The following is a 26,062-nucleotide window of genomic DNA, read 5'->3' on the forward strand; positions in this document are numbered from 1 at the left end:
TGCTCACATAACTAACTTTTTTTTATTTTTTTCAATGAGCACCCTAAACAATCCATTTCACTGGCAAGTACTATGCTTCCCTAGGAATAGGGCTGACTCTTGCCAATGTTGATAAGACGGAGAATGTAAAAACTATATCATATAACGGATATTTTTTTCACCCATGACTCATATATGAAAACTGTGCACCTGCAATTAATAGACCTTCACTATTGTAAATCAGAGCGCAGACTTAATGATTCATTCATCTATCGAGACTAACCTTTAAAAGCAAACACTATTTTCTCTGGCGCTTAAGAGAATTCGCTATGGGTTCGTTCCATGCGACAAGTAACATTGTTTGACAACTTTCCTCTTGTTTTTTATAATGTCAGCGAAATATTTATGTTTTATTTGTATAATCTTTAAATAATAATCTATTTATATTTATTCCTAATATGTCAAATATATTTTTATGAAAAGCATGTTTATTATTACGTATATTTGGTTTGAAATAACATTTCTACTTAAACGTTTGTATTAGTGCTGAAACATAAACGTAGTTGACAAATAGAACGCAACTTTAACTCTTGTAAACAATATCAGTGATCGGAAGTGAAGATTAGCCCTCATTATACTTCATCAATGACGATCTTTTTAATTTTGCTTTGAAGGCTGCTAATTACAGAGGAACTTTGATATTGATACTTTGTAAGGTACTGGAATTTAATTTTAGTAACATCATATAACAAGAGCAACAAATGGAGACCTGGAACTACTCAGACACAGTGGTAACTTTATATTGGGTGGTATCAGGCTTTATAATTTTCGTAAGCTATTGATTATAGCTTCACATTGATGTTTTTTTCTACTAGTTTATTTGCTAAACTAGCTTATTAGATCAGGTCTTGGTTCCGTATATTAGAGAGATATCTACGTAACTCGAGTGTGGTCATAACTAAGCTAACAATTTTTTTATCAAAAAATTGTTTATGTAGATTTTAGATTTTAAAAATGATGTGGATCTTAAGTGGAAAATTAGTGTTTTATAATGCGCTGGAAAAGAAAAAAAGTTAATGCTAGGGCTGTAACCTAACCTAACCACACCCACAACCTGACCACACCCACCTAGTGTAACTCAACCTGGATGCAGCGTCATTATTAACTTGATAAAATTATACAGTTTTACTGCCAATCCCAGCTTTCTATGTTGACCAAGGTTGCTGGTATATTAAAGTTTTGAGCACCCCACTTAACCCGACCTATATAGCCGTGTATGTACCTACCGAGGGCACTTAGCCCTCCCTGTGACTCTTCTCCCCTATACCCTTGCACATAGATTTTGGGTTCTCTTATTAGTTGAAGATTAGAAATTAAATTATATTTTTACATGACAATGTAGCAATTTTGGGTAAAGTTGCATGTAAAGAATGTCACTAGGAGAGAGTTATATCTATTGGCAGTAAAAGGTTAGAATATATAGGTGTATATATATATTTATATGTATATATATATATATATATATATATATATATATATATATATATATATATATATATATATATATATATATATATATATATATATATATAATGTATGTATATATGTATGTATATATATATGTATATATATATATATATATATATATATATATATATATATATATATATATATACAGTATATATATATACATACATACATACTGTACCATTAATTTACTGACCCGTACCATTTTCTAACATGGTCTACAAGTTTTTTCTTTGTCAAAATTTACTTCCATAGGTTACTAGGCTAGCTTAGGCTTAGCTGATTTTGCTTTAAATTTTCAGTGTACCTTGAAATCAGAATTCAGTGAAACTTAGCATCAAAATTCAACCAAACAATATGACTCTACAGCAGAATTGATTATGGCATTGACGATGTTGATTGATAGATGCTCCAGTTTCTTGAATAGGGTCCCTCTTAATTTGATGGATTTAGGGTCAAAGTACTGTATGTTTTCAGATGTCTTAGCTTGTTAAAATTTAATAGTTGACTTTAAAATTCTAAGCTCTCAAGTAGGCATGCAGACCATCAAAATTTAAAACAATGGTCCATTTGGTAGTGGCTCATTATAATCATCGGTGAAATACTTTATAAGACTTTAGATTGAGACAATTCTTATTAGCTAGACTGAGCAGATTATATTTATAAATGAGAAGAATATAGAGGGGAAAATTTGCAGGGTTCTCCGAAGTGGCCTTTATCAAATTATGGGTGTCAGTAGAACATTCTATGGTGTTGCCAAATTTTGCCTCGAACTAACTAAATTCCGAGGGTAGTGCCGTCAGTGCACTGCATAGTACTAAGAGATCTACAGAGAGCCATTTTTATCCCTAGTTGCACAATTTTTATTCTTTTAATTTATCCCTCTTTCAACCTACTTTCTTTCATGTTGCTCTCCAACCTCTTAACATTTACTAAATAATGCAAGTGCAATGTTTCTCCCTACGTGCTGTTTTGTGTTGAATGGTCTCCCCGGCCTTAATATCAGGTCATGTGGTCCAAATTCTGTGAACTAAATCAGACAGACCAAATCATGTTGGAATGTATTTATTATCATACCTAATGCTGAGATAATTTATAAATCTTTTGATATGCTTATGGGTTGTGTAAAAGTCATGTGGTAAGCATGATCGGGTAATATTGTTATAGAAGACAGGAATACTTTATACTGTACAGGTATAGCTGCAATTTAAGATTTGTTGTAATTGTAAAAGGTCGCATAAATAAGAATTTCAGTGACTTTTACATTTGATACAATGTATGGTTATAGGCAGGACAATACTGTACATTATTGCATTTTTTTGTTTAAATTACTCTACATTTACAGACCTTTAACTGTGTTTATAATAATCAGGCTATCACACATTTCAGAGAATGCCAATTTCTTAATACTACTAAATAAAGGATAAATAACTAAGCTGTACATTCTCTTGAAAATCTCCATGTCAGATATGAAATACATTCTGGAATTGATGGAAATTTCAGTGAGATAGGATTTAGTACGCTACAATAGCAATAAGAATTGCAATTTTCTTTTTTCAATATTAAACTTAGCCGGTGATTATATAAGCTGCAGCTCTGCTGCCCGACAGAAAAACTCTACGTTCAAAATCCGCCAGCGATCGCTATGCAGGTAGGGGGTGTACTTCAACAGCGCCATCTGTCGTGCAGGTACTCAGTACTCAATGTAAACACAGAACGCAATTTTCTCTCTGTCGTGCCACCGGCAAGACCTACTAAATTCGCTGTTGCTTACTGGATTGGTTTTCACATATTTTGGTGAAGTACACATTTCTAGTTTTGAGCTTTCGCTTTGCAGACGTTATCTTCAATACATCCTTGCATTCTTTTATTGATTTTGGATTATTTGTTGACGACTTTGGATAGATTTTGAATTCCCCTTTGACTAATTCAAAATGGCTGACCCTTCTCAAGTCCCTAAATTCAGGAAATGTAATGCTAGGGACTGTTCAAGGCGTCTTCCGAAGGCCTCTATCGATCCTCACACCGTTTGTTCCAATTGTCGGGATAAGACCTGTCAATTGGAAGATCGATGTGAGGAATGCGTTGGGCTTTCGGAATTCGATTTCATCGAATTCCAGAAATACACACGTAGGCTAGAGAGAGATAGAGTCAGGAGAAGTTCATCTCGCTCCGTTGAATTTTCCTCTCCTCATGCCCCACAACCTATTCCTTCCCCTGTAGTGGTTGCTCCTGATCCCCCTTCTAGCACTCAACAACCTTCGATGGCAGATATGATGCGTGCCATCCAGGCTCTGGGTGAGAGAGTCGAGTCATTGGCGAGTGACCGTAACCAACTCATGGCAGACGTCAAGGAGTTGAAGTGTAAGAGTGCAGTGGGTAGTGACAAAGTGAGTGGTAGTGTTGTGGAAAGTGTTGTTGATAGTGTTGCGCTTGAGGGTTCGTCTGTTCGTGCCTGTCGTCCTCCCAGTCCGGGACCTCTTGCAAGCTCCCAAGCCTAGGGGAGAAGCAATGTCGTACGACCAAAGGGTTCGAGAGGCTTTAATCAGCGAACAGACGTTCCCTCCGTAGTTTTGGGCGTATCTAACCAAGATCGCCCCACCCACACGAAGACGAGAGAGCCCATTTATTCCTCGTCTGCGGAAGAGGTTTCTCAAAAGAAACCATGGACCAAGGTCTCGCGGCCTCTTAAGCGCAAGTCGGTCCCTTCCGCGCAAGTCCAACGGCCCAGTTGTAGCCACTGGGTCAGTTCGGACTCGCTGCAGTCTTCCGATGACTGCACACCTCCTAAGAGAGGCAAAGCGGTACCGCATCAGGCAGTAACACCGTCTGTTGCCGCACCTGCTACTGTAGACCCTAAGTGGTCTTTGCTGCAGACCATGCAGTCACAGTTAACGTCATTGATGCAGGACTTTCGTGCGGAGAAGGTTGACGCTGCACCAACCTCTAGCCTACAACCACCCACGGTTGTGCGTCCAGTGGACGCTGAGGCTACCTTCTCCCGCACTCCAGCTGTGAGAGTCCCGCCACCCATGCGTTCCAGTGTACCCTGCCAGCCGCATGTTGACGTTCAGCGACGCACGGAACCTTCCGTTGACGTTCGCGAGTTACAACAACAACCTAAGTTGTTTTGTTTTGACGCGGTGCGTCAACCTCCGCAACCCAGTGTGGTTACCACTACTCGCCCACAGCAGACTAGACACTCTGGAGTAGACGCTTTGCGCCCCCGCGCTGCTATGGTTGTTGCCAGTTCACAGACTGGGCAACAGTTCCATGACGTTGCGTCCGGTTCAGTCACGCATGCACCCGTGCTGCCGGACTCAGCTGACCAGCCGATTCCTACTCCTTTGCCGCTTCCTCCTCAGTTTTCAGATGATGGACTCTCTGATGATGACGACGCTGCACACATTGACGACCCGCATACGGACATCGACGAACCCAAGACCACGCAACCCTCCTTGGACTTTAGGAAAGTTCTTGCACTGTTCAGGGAGATGTATCCTGATCAGTTTGTATCTGCGGCCCCACGCTCTCCTCCATCTGAGTTCGCTTTAGGCACGCAGTCATCCGCGCCTGCCTTTACGAAGCTCGTCCTCGCCCGCTCGTCTAAGAGAGCTTTACGAGTGTTGGGAGAATGGATGCAGTCCAAAAAGAACCTTGGGAAGACAGCATTTACGTTTCCCCCTGCGAGACTCTCTTCCAGATCGAGCGTCTGGTATGCCACGGGAGAAGTTCTCGGCTTGGGAGTTCCTGCCTCTGCCCAGGGCGACTTCTCAAGTCTAGTAGACTCTCCCCGCAGGCTAGCCATGAGACGCTCTAAGATTTGTTGGTCTCCTTCAGGCTTAGACCATCTGTTGAAAGGAGTGTTCAGAGCCTTCGAGGTTTTTAACTTTTTGGATTGGTGTTTGGGAGCGTTGAGCAGGAAGATCTCCCCTTCTGACAAGGAAACTTCCATGCTCATTATGTCCTGCATGGACAAGGCCATACGTGACGGATCCAGTGAGCTTGCGGCTTCGTTCGTTTCCGGGGTCCTCAAGAAACGGGAGAACCTTTGCTCTTTCTTGTCAGCTGGAGTAACACCGTGTCAGAGATCGGAACTTATGTTTGCTCCTCTCTCAAAGTGCCTTTTCCCAGAGGAGTTGATAAAGGAGATTGCTGCCTCCTTGATTCAAAAAGACACTCATGACCTGGTTGCTTCCTCTGCCCGCAAAGCCACCCCTTTGCCTACCTTGTCTAGACCCAGGATGGACACTCCAGCGTCCAGATTCATTCCGCCCTTTCGTGGCAGAGCCTCCAGCAGAGGAGGTGCTCGTGCCGAAGGGAGACGTGGGAAGAAGAAAGGTACCAAGTCCTTTAAGGGCAGAGTCTGACTGCCACCTTCTTCAGACAGCAGTGGGAGCCAGACTCAAGAACTTCTGGCAGACCTGGGAGAAAAGGGGCGCAGATGCACAATCTGTGAAGTTGCTCAGAGAAGGGTACAAGATCCCGTTTGTACGCAAACCCCCTCTAGCAACGTCTCCCATCGATCTCTCTCCCAGGTACAGAGAGGAAGACAAGAGACTAGCTTTGAAGCAAGAGGTGTCTCTCTTACTAGAAAAGGGAGCGGTAGTCAAAGTCCGGGACCATCAATCCCCGGGCTTCTACAACCGTCTCTTCTTAGTGGTAAAGAAGACAGGAGGGTGGAGGCCGGTGCTAGACGTCAGTGCGCTGAATGTCTTTGTCACAAAGCAGACGTTAGCCATGGAGACCACAAAGTCTGTTCTAGCAGCGGTCAGGAAGGAAGACTGGATGGTCTCTTTAGACCTAAGGGACGCTTACTTTCACGTCCCCGTCCACCCAGAATCCCAACCTTTTCTGAGATTCGTTTACGAAAAGGTTGTCTACCAATTTCAAGCCCTGTGCTTTGGCCTAAGCACAGCTCCTCTTGTATTTACGAAGCTGATGAGGAATATTGCCAAATTCCTGCATTTAGCGGATATCAGAGCTTCCCTCTATTTGGACGACTGGCTTCTAAGAGCTTCTTCCAGTCGTCGCTGTCTGGAGAATCTAAAGTGGACTCTAGATCTGACCAAGGAATTGGGTCTCCTGGTCAATATGGAAAAGTCCCAACTGGTCCCATCCCAAACTATAGTGTACTTAGGGATGGAGATTCACAGTCAAGCTTTTCGGGCTTTTCCGTCGGCCCCCAGAACAAGTCAAGCCCAAGGATGCATCCAGAACATGCTAAAGAAGGAACGATGTTCAGTCAGACAGTGGATGAGTCTGATAGGGACGCTTTCATCCCTGGAACAGTTCATTTCGTTAGGGAGACTGCACCTCCGTCCCCTTCAATTTCACCTAGCTGTTCACTGGAAAAAGGACAAGACGCTAGAAGCGGTCTCGATCCCCATTTCCGAGAAGATGAAGTCATCACTGACTTGGTGGAAGGACAACATCAACCTCAGAGAGGGTCTGCCCCTGGCTGTTTAGACCCCCAACCACGTTCTCTTCTCGGACGCATCGGACACGGGCTGGGGTGCGACATTAGACGGTCGGGAATGCTCGGGAACTTGGAACTCGAATCAAAGAACGTTACATATCAACTGCAAGGAGCTACTGGCAGTTCATCTGGCCTTGAAAAGCTTCAAGTCCCTCCTTCAAGGCAAGGTGGTGGAGGTGAACTCAGACAACACCACGGCCTTGGCGTACATCTCCAAGCAAGGAGGGACCCATTCTATGACGTTGTACGAGATCGCAAGGGACCTCCTCACCTGGTCAAGAGATCTAAACCTTTCTCTAGTAACGAGGTTCATTCAAGGCAACATGAATGTCATGGCGGATTGCCTCAGTCGGAAGGGTCAAATCATTCCAACAGAATGGACCCTACACAAGGATGTGTGCAAGAGACTATGGGCCACATGGGGCCAACCTACCATAGATCTCTTTGCAACCTCGATGACCAAGAGGCTCCCACTTTATTGCTCACCAATCCCGGACCCAGCAGCAGTTCATATAGATGCCTTTCTACTGGATTGGTCCCATCTAGACCTTTATGCATTCCCCCCGTTCAAGATTGTCAACAAGGTACTGCAGAAGTTCGCCTCTCACGAAGGGACAAGGTTGACGTTAGTTGCTCCCCTCTGGCCCGCGAGAGAATGGTTCACCGAGGTACTTCAATGGCTGGTGGACGTTCCCAGAACTCTTCCTCTAAGAGTGGACCTTCTACGTCAGCCACACGTAAAGAAGGTACACCCAGGCCTCCACACTCTTCATCTGACTGCCTTCAGACTATCGAAAGACTCACTAGAGCTAGAGGCTTTTCGAAGGAGGCAGCCAGGGCGATTGCTAGAGCAAGGAGGACATCCACTCTTAGAGTCTACCAGTCGAAGTGGGAAGTCTTCCGAAACTGGTGCAATTCAGTATCTGTATCCTCGACCAGTACCTCTGTAACCCAAATAGCTGACTTCCTATTATACCTGAGGAAGGAAAGATCTCTTTCAGCTCCCACTATCAAAGGTTACAGAAGCATGTTGGCAGCAGTCTTCCGTCACAGAGGCTTAGATCTTTCTAACAACAAAGATCTACAGGACCTCCTTAAGTCTTTTGAGACCTCGAAGGAGCGTCGTTTGGCTACACCGGGTTGGAATTTAGACGTGGTACTAAGATTCCTTATGTCAGAAAGGTTCGAGCCACTACAATCAGCCTCCTTTAAAGATCTCACTTTAAAGACTCTTTTCCTCGTTTGCTTAGCAACAGCTAAAAGAGTCAGTGAGATACACGCCTTCAGCAGGAACATCGGATTTTCATCTGAAACGGCTACATGTTCTTTACAGCTTGGTTTTCTAGCCAAAAACGAGCTACCTTCTCGTCCTTGGCCGAAATCGTTCGATATTCCAAGCCTTTCAAATTTGGTTGGAAATGAACTCGAAAGAGTCTTATGCCCTGTTAGAGCTCTTAAGTTCTATTTAAGACGAACTAAACCTTTACGAGGACAGTCAGAAGCTTTATGGTGTGCTATTAAGAAACCTTCTTTGCCTATGTCAAAGAATGCAGTTTCCAATTATATCAGACTGTTGATTCGAGAAGCTCATTCCCATCTGAATGAGGAAGACCATGCTTTGCTGAAGGTAAGGACACATGAAGTTAGAGCTGTCGCAACTTCAGTGGCCTTTAAACAAAATAGATCTCTGCAGAGTATAATGGACGCAACCTATTGGAGAAGCAAGTCAGTGTTCGCGTCTTTTTATCTTAAAGATGTCCAGTCTCTTTACGAGAACTGCTACACCCTGGGACCATTCGTAGCAGCGAGTGCAGTAGTGGGTGAGGGCTCAACCACTACATTCCCCTAATTCCATAACCTTTTTTAATCTTTCTCTTGAAATGTTTTTTATTGTTGTTTTTGGGTTGTCCGGAAGGCTAAGAAGCCTTTCGCATCCTGGTTGATTTGGCGGGTGGTCAAATTCTTTTCTTGAGAAGCGCCTAGATTAGAGGTTTTGATGAGGTCCTGTAGTATGGGTTGCAACCCTTGATACTTCAGATCCTAGGAGTCGCTCAGCATCCTAAGAGGATCGCGAGGCTCAGTAAGGAAGACGTACTTAAAAAAGGCAGAGTAATTGTTCAAGTCGACTTCCTTACCAGGTACTTATTTATTTTATGTTTGTTATTTTGAATAACTGCTAAAATGAAATACAAAATCCTTAGCTCATAATAATGTAAACAATTAATGCTGGTCTCTACCCACCCCCCTGGGTGTGAATCAGCTTGTATAATCACCGGCTAAGTTTAATATTGAAAAATGTTATTTTTATTAATAAAATAAATTTTTGAATATACTTACCCGGTGATTATATATTAAAGGACCCTCCCTTCCTCCCCAATAGAGACCCAGTGGACCGAGGAGAAAATTGAGTTCTGTGTTTACATTGAGTACTGAGTACCTGCACGACAGATGGCGCTGTTGAAGTACACCCCCTACCTGCATAGCGATCGCTGGCGGATTTTGAACGTAGAGTTTTTCTGTCGGGCAGCAGAGCTGCAGCTTATATAATCACCGGGTAAGTATATTCAAAAATTTATTTTGTTAATAAAAATAACATTTTGCAGTTGGAACCAGCTCGCACAAATCGCAAAGCAGCCATGTCGGCACGGAATCAAGTCATCACTCAGCAGATTAGTAAAGACTGGGTGAACAGAGAATATATTGAGGTAAGATATTTGAAGAATTTACTTCCGCCAGCAAAATTTGTAGTAGATTATGTTTTCGCTTTGTTTGTTTGTTTGTTTGTTTGCTTTTGAACAACTTTCTGGCCCCACTTTTACTCATAGAGTAGTGAAACTTTCAGGAATTAATTGTTATATTAAGACATGGAAGAGATTAAATTTTGAACGTCTTAGGTCAAAGGTCAAGGTTAAGGTCGAGAAAATAGTCAACCGAATGAACCCTAACATTTACCACAAGTTCGCACATGATTGTCTCACAAACTTCAAATACGCCTACGGTTCAAATTGATTCCTGGAAAGTTGAGTAAGTTGAGCACGTTTCAAAAAATATGCTGCTGTGGTGTAGGTCTGCACTCTCAGAGTGCTCTTCTAGTTTGGATTTTTATAGGTTTTATAAGGGTGACACTTTAATTTTACAGATAATATGAAGCACTGTACTGGTAGCAGACACAGAAGAGAAGCTTGACCGACTAGTGACAGAATTTGGAAGGGTGTGTGAGAGAAGGAAGTTGAGAGTTAATGTGGGTAAGAGTAAGGTAATGAGATGTACGAGAAGGGAAGGTGGTGCAAGGTTGAATGTCATGTTGAATGGAGAGTTACTTGAGGAGGTGGATCAGTTTAAGTACTTGGGGTCTATTGTTGCAGCAAATGGTGGAGTGGAAGCAGATGTACGTCAGAGAGTGAATGAAGGTTGCAAAGTGTTGGGGGCAGTTAAGGGAGTAGTAAAAAATAGAGGGTTGGGCATGAATGTAAAGAGAGTTCTATATGAGAAAGTGATTGTACCAACTGTGATGTATGGATCGGAGTCGTGGGGAATGAAAGTGATGGAGAGACAGAAATTGAATGTGTTTAAGATGAAGTGTCTAAGGAGTATGGCTGGTGTATCTCGAGTAGATAGGGTTAGGAACGAAGTGGTGAGGGAGAGAACGGGTGTAAGAAATGAGTTAGCGGCTAGAGTGGATATGAATGTGTTGAGGTGGTTTGGCCATGTTGAGAGAATGGAAAATGGTTGTCTGCTAAAGAAGGTGATGAATGCAAGAGTTGATGGGAGAAGTACAAGAGGAAGGCCAAGGTTTGGGTGGATGGATGGTGTGAAGAAATCTCTGGGTGATAGGAGGATAGATGTGAGAGAGGCAAGAGAGCGTGCTAGAAATAGGAATGAATGGCGAGCGATTGTGACGCAGTTCCAGTAGGCCCTGCTGCTTCCTCCGGTGCCTTAGATGACCGCGGAGGTAGCAGCAGTAGGGGAGTCAGCATTATGAAGCTTCATCTGTGGTGGAAATGTGGGAGGTTGGGCTGTGGCACCCTAGCAGTACCAGCTGAACTCGGTTGAGTCCCTGATTAGGCTGAAGGAACATAGAGAGTAGAGGTCCCCTTTTTGTTTTGTTTCATTGTTGGTGTCGGCTACCCCCCAAAATTGGGGGAAGTGCCTTGGTATATGGATGAATGAAGCACGTTTTATTCATATTACATTTCAGGTGAAACATTACTTTCTAGTTACTGTGCTCCGTACTGCATAGTTTAGCTGTTGACATTGCATATTGAATTATGTTTTGCGTGTGTTGATACTTGTAGAGGTAAAAACTTTAGTTGTTATGTACCCTATCATCTGCTTTTTTTTTTATATACCATTTCTTAATAATCTAATGTTCCTTCATAAGAATAAGTACTCAGCATCAGTTAATTTACAGGAGCTGTCAGATGAGAGAGAATACAGTACACTATAAAAATCTTATATGGCTCAACACCTACAAATTTAAACACTAATAGGAAGATAAAGATATGATTAATTTTGAGCTTGAATTTCCACATTATAAGTTGTGGAGTATAAAAGGCACTATAAGAATACTTTGATGCAGCTTAGTGCTATATATTTAGTACTTTAAGTTTGATAATATGCCATGTCAACAATAAATACTGTTGTATATTATTGTTTATGACTGTGAAACATTTTTGGGAACTTTTTACGATATTTAAGTAAATCTTAAAGTTCATTGCTGTCCCCATGACAGGTGGTTAAAGCCACAACCCTTAAATATAGATTGAATATTCCTTCAGCTTTCCACATTGGTGTAATAAGTGCTCTGTATAGTGCTCTGCACCCGTGCTAGGCTGCCGCTTAAACATGTAGCTGCTCTGTGAGAGTGGCAATTCTCTGCTTCTCTTCCACATCTGACAGGTTGTGAGTGACCAATAGGCATGTGTGTTCTTGTGTCTTTTCCAAATTTGTTAGGGTGCAGTTCTGCTTTGTTTGCCAGATTATAAAACTTTACAGGATAATTTTTTATCCCCACTCCAAGTGCATTGTTTGTAGAGAAGAGCTTTCCTTAGAGAATAGGAGTGTTGATTGTAGGGATAGTACTGGGCAGAAGAGGAAAGTCTATCTTTATTGTGTGGAAGTATGATGCCAGGATTGTGAATTTAAGAATTGGAAGAGATTTAGGAATAGCTCCACCAGTGCGAATACTCCGTATAGGCCTATCTTCTGTGGCAGTATGGGTGGAATAGTGTGAATGGATTTGGAACAGGAAATAGTTTAGCCTCCAAAAGATAAATGTGTCCATAGTGGCAATGTTCTGTGATTTTAAGGAGGAAATGACCAAGCAGCATGATATACAGTAGAAATGATTTGAATCTAGTAAAGAAGACAATACATCAATGTAGTGGGGCATTTGCCTAACAAAGGGAGTAAAGACAAGACCCTTTAGGTCAGAGTGTTTTTCTGCCAAGCACCCTTCAGGACTCTAATGATCAGCTTGTCTTGTTTTTTCTTTCAATCAGATACTTTATTCAGGACAAGACTGTTAAAGTATTCACTTTATCCTCTATGTAGGATGTCAATGTAGGGTTAAGCAATATCCATAATACTAGCCATATAATCTCCTAAATTGGGCTCACTGCCCGACTTGCTTCCTTACGTAGCCCCATGTTTAGGGCCTAAGATGTACCTTGCCTAATATGACATTGAATTCCTTAGCCAAAGACAGCTTCATCCACTTTCAAAAGCAGTCGTGGCAAGTAACACAATAGTGGCAAGCCCCGTACTTGTCACAAGTGGTGTTTAGATGGGAATCACTCTAGATCTTTCTGTTCTGAGACTTATTAGTCACCAAGGTGCCTGATGGGGTTTTCAGGAGAATCAAAGATTGGGTTTCTCAAGGATGACAATGAACTGTACTTCATGTCAAGTTCAAGAAGTGTCCGGAACGCACTCTCCCAGACATGTACTCAGAGTTGGCACAAACCCTTGGAAATTGTTGTTTAAAAAAAAAAAAGGATCAGGTTGGTTGATTTTTTACTTTTCTATCTCAGCCCTCTAAATGCATGAAGTGATGCCTTCTCCTGTAAGGGCTCCTCTTTTGTAGATACAAAGCTTCACTAGTATAATTAAGAGTGGGCATGTTCACAACTTCCCAGCACAAGAAAGTAGTCATTTATTGCTCACAAGTGTGGGATCCCAACAATAATTGACATCCACAAGTACATAGAAGACCAGAGCTTAAAACTGGTAAAGGTCAAATCCCACAGTATCAGGGGGAGTGGCTACTTCTTAGAATATCCTTAGGATTTTGTCTGTATCATGTATTCGAATTGGCTTATTGGAGAAGCTTCTCTTTCTTCATAATGCATTACAGTATCCGAGTACAGTAGCTTGAGAACTGACTATGAAGATAATTGGTCACTAAGACTTATAGTAGGAGTGGGTGACATATTGTATTTAGGTTGGGTTTACCAAATGCTATAGTTTTAGGTGTATATAATAAATTAAAGGTAGTAGGTTGACCGGGGCACCAGCCTCCCATTGAGATACTACCGCTAGAGAGTTATGGGGTCCTTTGACTGGTCAGACAGTACTACAGTAGATCCTTCTCTCTGGTTACGGTTCTTTCCCTTTGCCTACACATACGCCGAATAGTCTGGCCTATTCTTTACAGATTCTCCTCTGTCCTCATACACTGTGATTACCAAACAATTCTTCTTCACCCAAGGGGTTAACTACTGCACTATAATTGTTCAGTTGGTACTTTCCTCTTGGTAAGGGTAGAAGAGACTCTTTAGCTATGGTAAGCAGCTCTTCTAGGAGAAGGACACTCCAAAATCAAACCATTGTTCTCTAGTCTTGGGTAGTGCCATAGCCTCTGTACCATGGTCTTCCACTGTCTTGGGTCAGAGTTCTCTTGCTTGAGGGTACACTCGGGCACACTATTGTATCTAATTCCTCTTCCTCTTGTTTTGTTCAAGTTTTTATAGTTTATATAGGAAATTTTTATTTTAATGTTGTTACTGTTCGTAAAATATTTTATTTTTCCTTGTTTCCTTTCCTCACTGGGCTGTTTTCCCTGTTGGGTCCCCTGGGCTTATAGCAGTCTGCTTTTCCAACTAGGGTTGTAGCTTAGCAATTAACCCTTTTATCCCCAGGCTATTTGGAACTTTCCAACCCTTAACCCCCAGGGGTTATTTTTTTTTCAACCACATTTTGCAGTATATTTTTCAATATTAATCTTACCCGATGATCATGTAGCTGTCAACTCTGTTGCCCGACAGAAATCTAAGGTCGGGATACGCCAGCGATCGCTATACAGGTGGGGGTGTACACAACAGCGCCATCTGTGAGCAGGTACTCAAGTACTTCTTGTCAACAAGAACTCAATTTTTCCTCTGTCGTGCCACCGGCAAGACCTACTAATACGCCGTCCCTAACTGGATTTGTTTTCACAACTTTTTGGTGAAGTACACTATTCCAGTTTTGAGCTTTCGCTATGCAGGGGTTTTATCTTCATTTCAAAACTTGAACTTTGGATAGATTTAATTATGGTGACGAAGAGAGTATGGACTCTCTTTCACTTTTAAATGGCCGACCCTTCCCTTAGACGGAAGTGTTGGTGACGAAGAGAGTATAGACTCTCTTTCACTTTTTAATGACCGACCCTTCCCTTAGACGGAAGTGTGTTTAGGTTTTTGGTAATTTTGCTTAACAAAATTATAGATTTATTTTATATCTCTCCGCCATTTATAGGCCTCTTCGATTAACTTTCCATTTATTATAAACTTATAAAAATTAATTTTTATGTTTGTTTATATGCGACCTTTCCTAATAGTAGGCGGTCCTTACTTGGAACCGAAGTTAATTAACATTGAGCCCGTCATATCGTATTTCCTTTTAAGAATTTATGCTATTTTAATTTTAATGTTTTTGAAAGAATTTCTTTGATAGTCTCGTACTGTTTTCAAAGATGAACTAACGTTTAGTTTAGTCTCCGCAGTTGTTGACGTTCAGAATGTTCAACATGCGCTCTATCGTTACGATAGAGAGAGAGTATTTCACGGTTTCACGTTGCAGTAAGAGTAAACCGATTCTAGCGTTTCGTTCATTCTTTCTTAGCTTAAATGGTTTTAATTCTAATAAAGGAACTTTTTATTTGGGAAACCTTTCAGTTTTTTTCCTTTAACAAATAATATGTTTTAACGATATATAATTGGGCTCTTCTCTCAGGTTCTAAGTCAAGAGAGAGAGAGAGAGAGATAGAGACGGAGGGAGAGAGAGGAGAATAAACGTTTCGTTCAAGCGGGAAACGTTGTTCTCGTTTTTTACTCTTCTCCCTAGTCGCTATAGGGGAAGAAGGTAAAACGTTTCTAGAGTTTTATTCTTGTTCCCAGGCTTTATGCGGTGAGAGATTTTAAACGTAGTTTATTTGATCTAGTGTTTAGTCTCTTTTCCAGCCACTGAATTCTTTATCTTTCATTATGTTTTTCTGTTACATTGTAAAACTGTTTTCGCAATTACTACTTTTTAATGAAGGATAGGATTGCGTGTTTCAGGTACAAATCACTTAAAGTTTCGAGTTCAGTGAAATAAGTGCAAACAGAAAATCAAAAGTGATAAAGTGATATGCGCAAAGTGTTACAGTGTTGCGTTCGAGGGTTCGTCTGTTCGTGCCAGTTGTTCACCTAGTCCGATACCTCTTACAAGCTCCCAAGCCCAGGGGAGAAGTAATGTCGAAGGACTTATGGGTTCCACAGGTCTTGATCGACGAACAGACGTTTCCCTCCGTGGTTTCGAGTGTATCTACACACGTTGCCGACGTGATCACCCCACCCACACAAAGACGAGAGAGCCCATTTATTCCTCGTCTGCGGAAGAGGTTTCTCGCAGAAACCATGGACCAAATCTTGCAGCTTTTAAGTGCAAGTCGGTCCCTTCCGCGCAAGTCCAACGGCCTAGGTGTAGCCACTGGGTCAGTTCGGACTCGCTCCAGTCATCCGACGACTGCACACCTCCCAAGAGAGGCAAGGTGGTACCGCAACAGGCAGTAACTCCGTCTGTTGCCGCACCAGCTGTTTTAGACCCTCAGTCACAACGGACAGTAGCTCCGTTTGTTACCGTCTTTCATAGACCCTAGTGGTCCATGCTGCAGACTATACAGTCTCAGCTTGCTCCTTCATGCAGGAGTATCGTGCTGGAAGGTTGACAATGCACCTGTTAATCTACAACCTGCCACGGTTGTGCGCTCAGCAGATACTGCGGCTGCCTGCTCCCACACTCCACCTGTGAGAGCTCCACCTCCGATGCGCAGTCGACCCTGCCAGACGCATGTTCATGCTGCACCCTCCATTGACATGCGTGAGCTACCGCATCAGCAGTGGGAAGGTGCTGTAGAGCTGCCGTGTTTTGACACAATGCGGCATGCTCCGCAACCCATGCGGCATGCTCCGCATCCCATACGGCATGCTCCGCAACCCACGGCAGTCCCTCCCACGCACCAACACTCTGCTTTTGTTGTTGCCAGCTCCCACACTCCGACTGCGGAGAAGGTTGACGATGCACCCGTGGGCCTACACCTACCACGGTTGTGCGCCCGGCATGGCTTCCTGCTCCCACACTCTTGTTGTGAGAGCTCCTCCACCCATGCACAGTCAACCCTGCCAGATGTATGATGACTCCCACAGACACACGGAGCACTCCGTTGCCGTGCGTGAGCTACCACAAGCTGCCGTGTTTTGACACTGTGTGTCAGCCTCCGCAACACACTGTGGTTACTCGCCCGCAGCAAACTAGTCAGTCAGGAGTTGAGGCTTCCCCACACAACTTTGGTTGTTGCCAACTCACAGACTGTCAAACAGTTACATGACGTTGCCTTCTGGTCTGCTACTAATACACCAGTGCTGTATGTCCTCACGCTCCTGTTGTGGTTGACAGTTCAGTTTTTGACAGTTCACAGACTGTCAAGCAGTTTCATAACGTTGCCTTCTGGTCTGCTGCTTTTGCACCAGTGAAACCCTCACTGAGATAACCTAGCTTTTCTCGGACATGGTTCCTGTAGATGAGAAAGTGCTGTTCTCCCTCTTTCTGATATTCCCTTGAGGACTCTGTCATTTGGAGAGGAGCCTTAAGCTGCTTAGCCTCCTATGGACTTTAATTAAAGCATAACATGCTTCCAGGGAGGGTAAATGGTTCCGCTTCAGTCGCTAACCCCGTCTGTTGCCACACCTGCTCCCATAGACCTTGGGCTTTGTTGCAAGACATGCAGTCCAAGCTTAGTCCTTGATAGGGGATTTTTTACGGAGAAGAACCTTCTTGCCAACGACCTTCCTACCGGTTGGTTGTACGCCCTGTTGACGCTGAGGTATCCTACTCACGTCCGCCAGTTGAGATGGTTCCTCCACCGGTGCGACCCAGTGTGGGTTGCCAGTCGCACGTTGACGTTAAGCTACTCTCGGAGGTGGTTGTGGACGTTCAGTGTGTCACTGGGAAGACGTTCAACAACCAGCAGAGGTGACTTGTTGTGACGCAGTGTGGCAACCTCAGCAACCCGATAAGGGGTTGTCTGCACTACCCAGACAGTCTAGACAGTTTCGGGTTGTCGCTGTACTTCCTCGCTTCCCCATGGTTGACAGTTCACAGACTGTGCAGCAGTACCATGATCTTGTGTCCGGCTCCGTCACGCATCCACCAGTGCGACCGGATTCAGCGAGTCAGACGTTGCCCACTCCGTTGCCGTTTCCTCATCAGTTTCGGATGAGGAACCCTCTGATGAGGACATGGCTGAACAAGACGATCAACCCCCAGCCCTGCTATCCATCCAGAAGATGCTGAAGAAGGAATACGGCCCTGTCAGGCTGTGGATGAGTCTGGTTAGGACACTGTCATCCGTGGTTCAATTGGTGTCACTTGGAAGACTACACCTCCGTCCTCTTCGGTTTCATCTAGCTCTTCACTGGAAAAGGACAAGACGCTAGAAGCGGTCTCGATCCCGGTTTCCGGAAGATAAGTCTGGTCTAACCTGATGAAAGGACTTTATCAACCTTTTATAGGGTCTTCCCCTGACTGTTCAGACTCCCAACCACGTTCTCTTCTCAGACGCATTGGACGTAAGCTGGGGTGCGACCTTAGGCGGTAGGGAATGCTCGGGATTTTGGAACTCGAGTCAAAGGACAATGCATTTTAACTGCAAGAAGCTTCTGGCAGTACGTCTGACCTGGAAAAGCTTCAGGTCTCTCCTTCAAGACAAAGTAGTGGAGGTCAACACGGACAACTCCCTGCTTTGATGTTCATCTCCTAGCAAGGAGGGACCTACTCTCTGACATGGTGCGAGTTCGCTAGTGACCTCCTCTCCTGTTCAACAGGTCTAGACTTTTCACTAGTAACAAGTTTCTTCCAAGGCAACTTGAATGTCTTAGCAGATTGTCTCAGTAGGAAGGGACAATAATTCCAACATATTGGACCCTCCACAGAGATGTATGCAAGAGACTTTGGGTCACCTGGGGCCAGCCAACCATAGATCTCTTCGCAACCTCGATGTCCAAGAGGCTCTCAATACTTTGCTCACCTATCCCGGACCCAGCAGTGGTTCTTTTAGATGCCTTTCTACTAGATTAGTCTCATCTAGATCTACAGTATATGCATTCCCTCCGTTCTAGATTGTCAACAAGGTACTGCAGAAGTTCGCCTCTCACGATGGGACAAAGTTGACACTAGTTGCTTCCCTCTGGCCCGCGAGAGAATAACTTACCGAGGTACTTCGATGGCTAGTAGACGTTCCCAGAACTCTTCCCCTAAGGGTGGACCTGCTACGTCTGCCACGCGTAAGAAGGTTCTCCAAGGCCTCCACGCTCTTCGTCTCACTGCCTTCAGAGTATCGAAAGACTCTCGAGAACTAGAGGTTTTTCGAAGGAGGCAACCAGAGCGATTGTTAGAGCAAGGAGAACATCCACCCTTAGAGTCTACCAATCGAAGTGGGAAATCTTCCTAAACTGGTGCAAGTCAGTATCCGTATCCTCGACCAGTACCTCTGTAACTCAAATAGCTGACTTCCTCTTATATCTGAGGAAAGAGCGATCTCTTTCAGCTCCCACTTTCTAGGGTTACAGAAGCATGTTGGCATCAGTCTTCCATCACAGAGGCTTAGATCTTTCCAACAATAAAGATCTACAGGACCTCCTTAAGTCTTTTGAGACCACGAAGGAGCGTCGTTGGTTACACCTGGTTGGAATTTAGACGTGGTTCTAAGATTCCTTATGTTAGACAGGTTCGAACCACTTCATTCAGCCTCCCTGAAAGATCTCACCTTTAAGACTCTTTTCCTGATATGCTTAACCACAGCTAAAAGAGTCAGTGAGATTCATGCCTTCAGCAAGAACATCGGATTTTCATCCGAAACGGCTACATGTTCTACATCTTGGTTTTCTAGCCAAACACGAGCTGCCTTCTCGGCCTTGACCAATATCGTTCGTTATTCCAAACTTATCGTATGGTTGGGAATGAACTAGTAAGAGTATTATGTCCTGTAAGAGCTCTTAAGTTCTATTTTAACCCTTTTACCCCCGGGGTATTTGGAAATTTCCAACCCTTATCCCCCAGGGGGTTATTTTTTTCCCAGCACATTTTGCAGTATATTTTTTTTAAATTGCTTTAACAGCCTTAATTTTTGTCATAGAGAGGTCAGGTTGGTGTCATTCTCTTGGAAAATACCTGAATTTTCTCGAAAAATTATCAAAAAATATAAAAAACTAATTTTTTAGCATTTTTTTGCAAGGACGTACCGGTACGTCCATGGGGGTAAAGGGATGGCTTTTGTGAAACGTACCAGTACGTCCTTTGGGGGTAAAAGGGTTAAAAACCTTTACGAGGCCCGTCTGAAGCTTTATGGTGTTCAGTTAAGAATTCATCTTTGCCTATGTCAGAGAATTCTTTATCCTAGTATTTTCAGACTTTTAATACGAGAAGCTCATTCCCTTCTGAATGAGGAAGACCAAGCTTGGCTGAAGGTAAGGACACACGAAGTTAGAGCTGTCACAACTTCCGTGACCTTTTAATAAAATAGATCTCTGCAAAATATTTTCGACGCGACCTTTTGGAAAAGCTAATCAGTGTTCGCGTCTTTTATCTTAAGAATGTCCAGTCTCTTTACGAGAACTGCTACACTCTGGGACCATTCGTAGCAACGAGTGCAGTAGTGGTGGGGGCTCCACCACTACAATTCCCTAATTCCAGAACCTTTTTAATCTTTCTCTTGAAATATTTCTGGGTTGTCCGGAAGGCTAAGAAGCCTTCCGCATCCTGGTTGATTTGGCGGGTGGTCAAATTCTTTCTTGAGAAGCGCCTAGATTAGAGGTTGTGATGAGGTCCTTTAGTATGGGTTGCAGCCCTTCATACTTCAGCACCTAGGAGTCGCTCAGCATCCTAAGAGGATCGCTAGGCTCAGTAAGGAAGACGTACTTAAAAAGGCAGGGTAATGGTTCAAGTCGACTTCCTTACCAGGTACTTATTTATTTTATGTTTGTTATTTTGAATAACTGCTAAAATAAGATACGGGATACTTAGCTTCTAATGTTAACATTTATGCTGGTCTCCACCCACCACCCTGGGTGTGAATCAGCTACATGATCATCGGCTAAGATTAATATTGAAAAATGTTATTTTCCTTAGTAAAATAAATTTTTGAATATACTTACCCGATGATCATGAATTTAAGGACCCTCCCTTCCTCCCCATAGAGAACCAGTGGACCGAGGAGAAAATTGAGTTCTTGTTGACAAGAAGTACTTGAGTACCTGCTCACAGATGGCGCTGTTGTGTACACCCCCACCTGTATAGCGATCGCTGGCGTATCCCGACCTTAGATTTCTGTCGGGCAACAGAGTTGACAGCTACATGATCATCGGGTAAGTATATTCAAAAATTTATTTTACTAAGGAAAATAAAATTTTTTTAAAATTGCTCCAACAGCCTTAATTTTCATCATAGAGAGGTCAGGTTGATCTCATTCTCTTGGAAAATACCTGAAGTTTCTCAGAAAATTATCAAAATTATGCCAGAAAAAATTTAAATAGCAGTGTTTTGCAAGGACGTACCGGTACGTCCATGGGGGTAAAGGGATGAGTTTTGTGAAACGTACCAGTACGTCCTTTTGGGGGTAAAAGGGTTAATAATAATAATAATAATATGGGTTTTGTTTTAGTATGGTTACATAAGGGTTAAAAAGTTCAGTTAAAAAACATGTATTGGTTAGAAAGGTGAAGGCATTGTTGATGAAAGATATCTATGACCCAAAGGGGCCTGGAAAACTTTGAGTACAAGGAAAACCAATGCTTGAAAGATTCATCATAGAGGGTATCCTTTCGCTAACTGTAATCCAACCAATTATTACAATACTGTACTCCTTTAGCATTCCCTCTCCCCTCCTCCCTCAGAGTGGTGGTTGATAGGTTCTCAGTGTCTTAATATACCCCTTTGAATTGGAAGATGAGGAAAAGTTAATCCCCACACTCACAAGACAGCTACTCGTTTTATATTTATGAGGTCGTGGGTATCGCCCCTAGTGAGGGTACAGCAGTGATGCTTGTTAAGTGTTAGAATTATAGGTTTGAATAGAAAAATTATTTTTATAGTACCATTATAAATTTCAGCATTTCCTTCACTTTACAGGTTATTACAAGTAATATCAAGAGGATAGCGGAATTTCTTAACAGTTTTGATATGTCGTGCAGGTCTAAGCTTAGTCAACTAAACGAAAAGCTAACAACACTGGAACGGAGAATCGAGTACCTCGAGGCAAGAGTTACAAAAGGTGAAACTTTAAATTGAAAGATGCTTTGTATATCATTAAAGTATTCTATTGTTTGTGCAGTACAGCACTGTATTATCATGTCATATACTCTGTGTACGTGAAGTGTTCTTTCCTTGAAGTCATTTTTTTTTTCTGTAGAGTAATGATATAAAAGTGTGACTGAAGTCTAATTATTTGAAATTTACTTTATATTTTGCAGTATGATTAATTCTTTATCTGACTATTAAAAACCATGAACTATAGAATGGTACCTTGTATAATTATATTTTATGATTATCTTGTGATCAGTATTCTATCTTGTAAACTTTTCCATATTTTCTAATAAAGCACTTCAACAACTTCGTCATTTTGGACTCTTTCAAGCCCTTCCAGGTTAAGCAACAGGAAAACCCAGAAGTCTGTCCTGCAAGGTACTTCAGCATACAGTACGTAGTATAACACTCATCCACAGTAAAATGGAGGGAAGTTATTGTTTTAGCTATTTCAATAAACTTTAGTACAGTGATGCCTCAGCATACGAAAGTAATCCGTTCAGGATACGGTTTCGTATGCTGATTTTTTCGTATCCTGAGTCGCGTTTTACATGTAAATAGCCTAATCCGTTCCAAGCCTTACGAAAAGACACCTTTTCTTTCATAAACATGCTAAACTGTAGTAATAAACATACAATGCAGCCATTTCTATCATTCAATAATTAACCCAACCATTAAAAACAGCCTAATCCATTCCAGAAACCACCATGAGATTATTCAATAATGTAGTTATAGCCTAGTTATCCCCTCCAAGCCCTAAGAAAATGGTCCATTTTCTTTACTACTATATAAAAGTTACAGTACTGTATGTAAAGCATTTGGATCAGTGAAGGTGTATTGTTACCTGTACACCTAAATTAAGGGTTGATACCCGCAAAAAAAAGGTACTGTACTCTCAGCGACGAGTTGGGATCTCGTAAGCTTTTCGTATCCTGAAAATTTTTTCGTATACTGGGGCATAAAAAACGGATTTTGAGCGAAGCGAAAAATCTATTTTTGGGTGAGATAGCCATGGTGTCCTGATGTAAGGTTCCTTTTTGGTAGCTTCCTTGGGTAAATAACTACTAAGATATTCCCAGAGAATTTAACCACAGGTTATCACAGAATTCTAACTTCTGGAGCGAGTATCCTAAAGGTTTCCCTTTTAAGACATCGTATATCAACAGGGGACGCATGTATTAACGCATAGCCACATAGCTATCTACACCCCGAACAGAGTTAATGCTTCGGTGTGTAAGGGCTGAGAATAGCTGGGAGCCGTTCCATAGCTAATCTCATCCGTGGCTACTTCTGGTACTCGAGACGTAAACAAACGGGCGCCATTGCTTAAATGACGTCACGACCGTCTTCATCCTGAAGCCAGTTGCTTGCCGATCACCATGATACAGCAGAGCAGGGTGGGACCTAAAAACTGGACGAAGTAGCAGGGAGGGTCCATCAGTACGCCATGGCTATCTCACCCAAAAATAGATTTTTCGCTTCGCTCAAAATCCGTTTTTTGGGCTCAAGCCATGGCGTCCTGATGGAAGAATACCAGAGAATCAATGTATCGTGGTAGATTTTCCCCTATTAGTAAGTGCCAAGGGCTTTGACAAAATAGCATAGTAATCTTAGTAAAGAACCGTAGGGAAGAATCTTCCTGCCCCCCTTGGCAGTGAAGTTCCCACGGGCCATGCCGACGTCAAAGTGGTATTGAAGGGCTATTCACCCTGATAGAAGAACTTGAAGAACTTGGAGATGAAGCTGAATGTTTGGCATTCGTATAGGAACATTCTGAAAAGCAGACCAGTGGTGGTTGGACACTGTGTGCTGAGAAGGTTGGTTTCATCTCCAGGGTATGAAGAGTAAGTATTCGTATTGGAACATTACATAGTCAGAGTGAATATAAATTAAGGGTTAGTATCTTAATTTCTCCATGAACCATAAGGAAAAGGGGATAATAAAACTATGACAGGCATGTATTTCATAGTAAGTAGGAGCTGATTGAGACGCACAGGTAATAAAATAGAAATTTTATTTCACAAATGCAGAAATTAAATGAATTGCAGCAATAAGTAAAGTTCATTTACAGTAATTATAATGTACATAGTAATAAAGACTTGCTCTTGAATCTGAAAAGGAATTTCAAATTTATTAGTAGGCACTCGTTCTCGAGGAACGTTAGTCTTTGATTAAACACATCATGCTCAGGGCATGTGGCACTTGTGTGACAACTATGACATTTCACCTGGGATAAGAACAGTTATAAAAGCACTAAGTGTTTTCGACATCACTATGTATCGCTCGAGGGTCAACATAGGCACCCGAAGAGTTAGAGTCCCAAGTAACTCACTGTTCTATGCAGAGTTAGGTGCAGGTTTCATAACACTACCTGCGGCTACCACAAAATGTTTGACTTCGTGCACTTGTTTCGCATAATGTTTAAAGAAAACGCGCGAGGACTTCCAGCCTGTGAAGCTTTTGAGGCTTTCAAAGTCCATACTCTGAAAGAAATTCAGAGATGATGCAACTTTCCTAGGATCATGACCGGCGGGTGTACTGTCAGGATCCGCTCTGCGAATGAAGTAGGTGATTTTCGCTCTTAATTGTTTCAGTGACAGGTCGCTGCCCGATGTTTCTCCTTTGAAGAGCTGGCCTCCACCAAAGTTCGAAGTTCTGCGAAGATAGACCTTGAGGCTCTCTACTGGGCATAAAGAGACATCTTCCTTCAGGGGGCATATTCTCCAGGGGCCCCATCTTTTGGTGGGTAATTCATTTTTGGCGAGAAACGTCGGATCAGGGGAGAGGGTAATGTCTCCTGTATCAGTAAACAGGATGTGACCCTCTTCTCTTGATAATGCCACTATTTCGCTGACTCGGGCTCCCGAAGCAAGAGCAAAGAGAAATATAACTTTCTGAGTCAGATCCTTGAGAGGGCATGAATCATTATCCAAGTTGGAGGCGAAATGGAGCACCTTGTCTAATGACCAGGAGATCGGTTTCGGTGGGGGGGCTGGGCGTAGACGAGCACATGCTTTCGGTAGTTTATTGAAGATGTCGCTGGACAGATCAATTTGGAAGGCATACAGAATTGGTCTGGTCAAGGCCGATTTGCAGGTTGAAATCGTATTGGCTGCTAATCCTTGTCCATGAAGGTGAATGAAGAAGGACATGCAGAAATCAATTGTGATTTCTTTAGGATTTTTTGTGTTGACGAAAGAGACCCATTTTCTCCAGGATGATTCGTATTGCCGTCTTGTGGATTCGGTCTTGTATTCCTCGAGGAAGTCTAGACTTTTCTTCGAGATCCCAAACCTCTTCTTTGCGGCTAGGGAGAGAAAATCATGAGATGAAGGTCCTTGATTTTCGATGATGAAGCGAAGACAGTCGACTTCTGTACTTGTTGGGAGAGAACTGGGCCTGGGAGAGGGATCAGCTTGGGCTGCAGCTCCAGGACCAGGGGGTACCAGTTGCTCCGGGGCCACTTGGGAGCCACTAGGGCCGCTGTCCCTTTGAAGGTTCTCAGTTTGGAGAGGACTTTCAGCAGAAGGTTGGGTGGAGGGAACAGGTAGATCTTGGACCATCTGTTCCAGTCCAGTGACATGGCATCCACTGCTTCTGCCTTGGGGTCCTCGTACGGGGCCACATACCGAGGAAGTTGATTGTTGTCGCTCGTTGCGAAGAGATCTATCTGAAGTTCTGGGACTTGGTGAGAGATGAAGGAGAATGATCTTGCGTCTAGAGACCATTCCGACTCTATCGGGTTTGTTCGAGATAGAGCATCCGCTGTCACGTTGCGGAATCCTTGTAGGTGAACTGCAGACAGGTGCCACTTCTTCTTCTCTGCCAGACGGAAGATTGGGAGAAGCACCTGATTTATCTGGGGCGATCTTGAGCCTTGGCGATTGAGACATCGAACTACCACCGAGTTGTCTAGGGTTAGACGAATGTGGATCGAGGGAGGCGGGGATAGTTTCTTCAGAGTTAGAAGGACCGCCATGGCCTCCAAGATGTTGATGTGGAACGTCTTGAACAGGGGAGACCAGGTGCCTTGAGCCTGTTTTTGGTGGGAGTGACCTCCCCAACCCTCCAGCAAAGCGTCCGTGTGGATGTTGAGTGATGGAGGTGGGTGTTGAAGAGGAATGGACCTTTTCAGGGCCTTTGCTTCCGACCACGGCTTGAGGAGAAGTCGAAGTCTGTTTGGGAGCCGTCTCTTGAGGTCTCTTCGAGCGATGGATGCAGAACGTCTCCAGACTCCCGCGGCATCCTTTAGCTGTG

General features: G+C 43.1%; 1 protein-coding gene across 1 annotated transcript; it reads left to right on the forward strand.

Annotated features, from left to right (window-relative positions):
* Positions 1 to 581: 581 nt before the first annotated feature.
* LOC137643466 (probable protein BRICK1-B) lies at positions 582 to 22,112 on the forward strand. The gene is made up of 3 exons (XM_068376241.1): positions 582 to 770; positions 9,589 to 9,690; positions 21,632 to 22,112. The coding sequence occupies exons 1-3, from the start codon at positions 741 to 743 to the stop codon at positions 21,788 to 21,790; spliced, it is 291 nt and encodes a 96-aa protein (XP_068232342.1). The 5' UTR covers positions 582 to 740; the 3' UTR covers positions 21,791 to 22,112.
* The last annotated feature ends 3,950 nt before the right edge of the window (positions 22,113 to 26,062 follow it).

The sequence above is a fragment of the Palaemon carinicauda genome, chromosome 7 (genome assembly GCF_036898095.1).
Source record: "Palaemon carinicauda isolate YSFRI2023 chromosome 7, ASM3689809v2, whole genome shotgun sequence".
Lineage (NCBI taxonomy): Eukaryota > Metazoa > Arthropoda > Malacostraca > Decapoda > Palaemonidae > Palaemon > Palaemon carinicauda.

Bases quoted from the DNA above. Each gene is read 5' to 3' on its own strand.
- LOC137643466 (XM_068376241.1), top strand. From the start codon at position 741: ATGGAGACCTGGAACTACTCAGACACAGTG. The intron at 771-9,588 runs GTAACTTTATAT...AACATTTTGCAG, and splicing joins GGAACTACTCAGACACAGTG to TTGGAACCAGCTCGCACAAA. The intron at 9,691-21,631 runs GTAAGATATTTG...TTCACTTTACAG, and splicing joins TGAACAGAGAATATATTGAG to GTTATTACAAGTAATATCAA.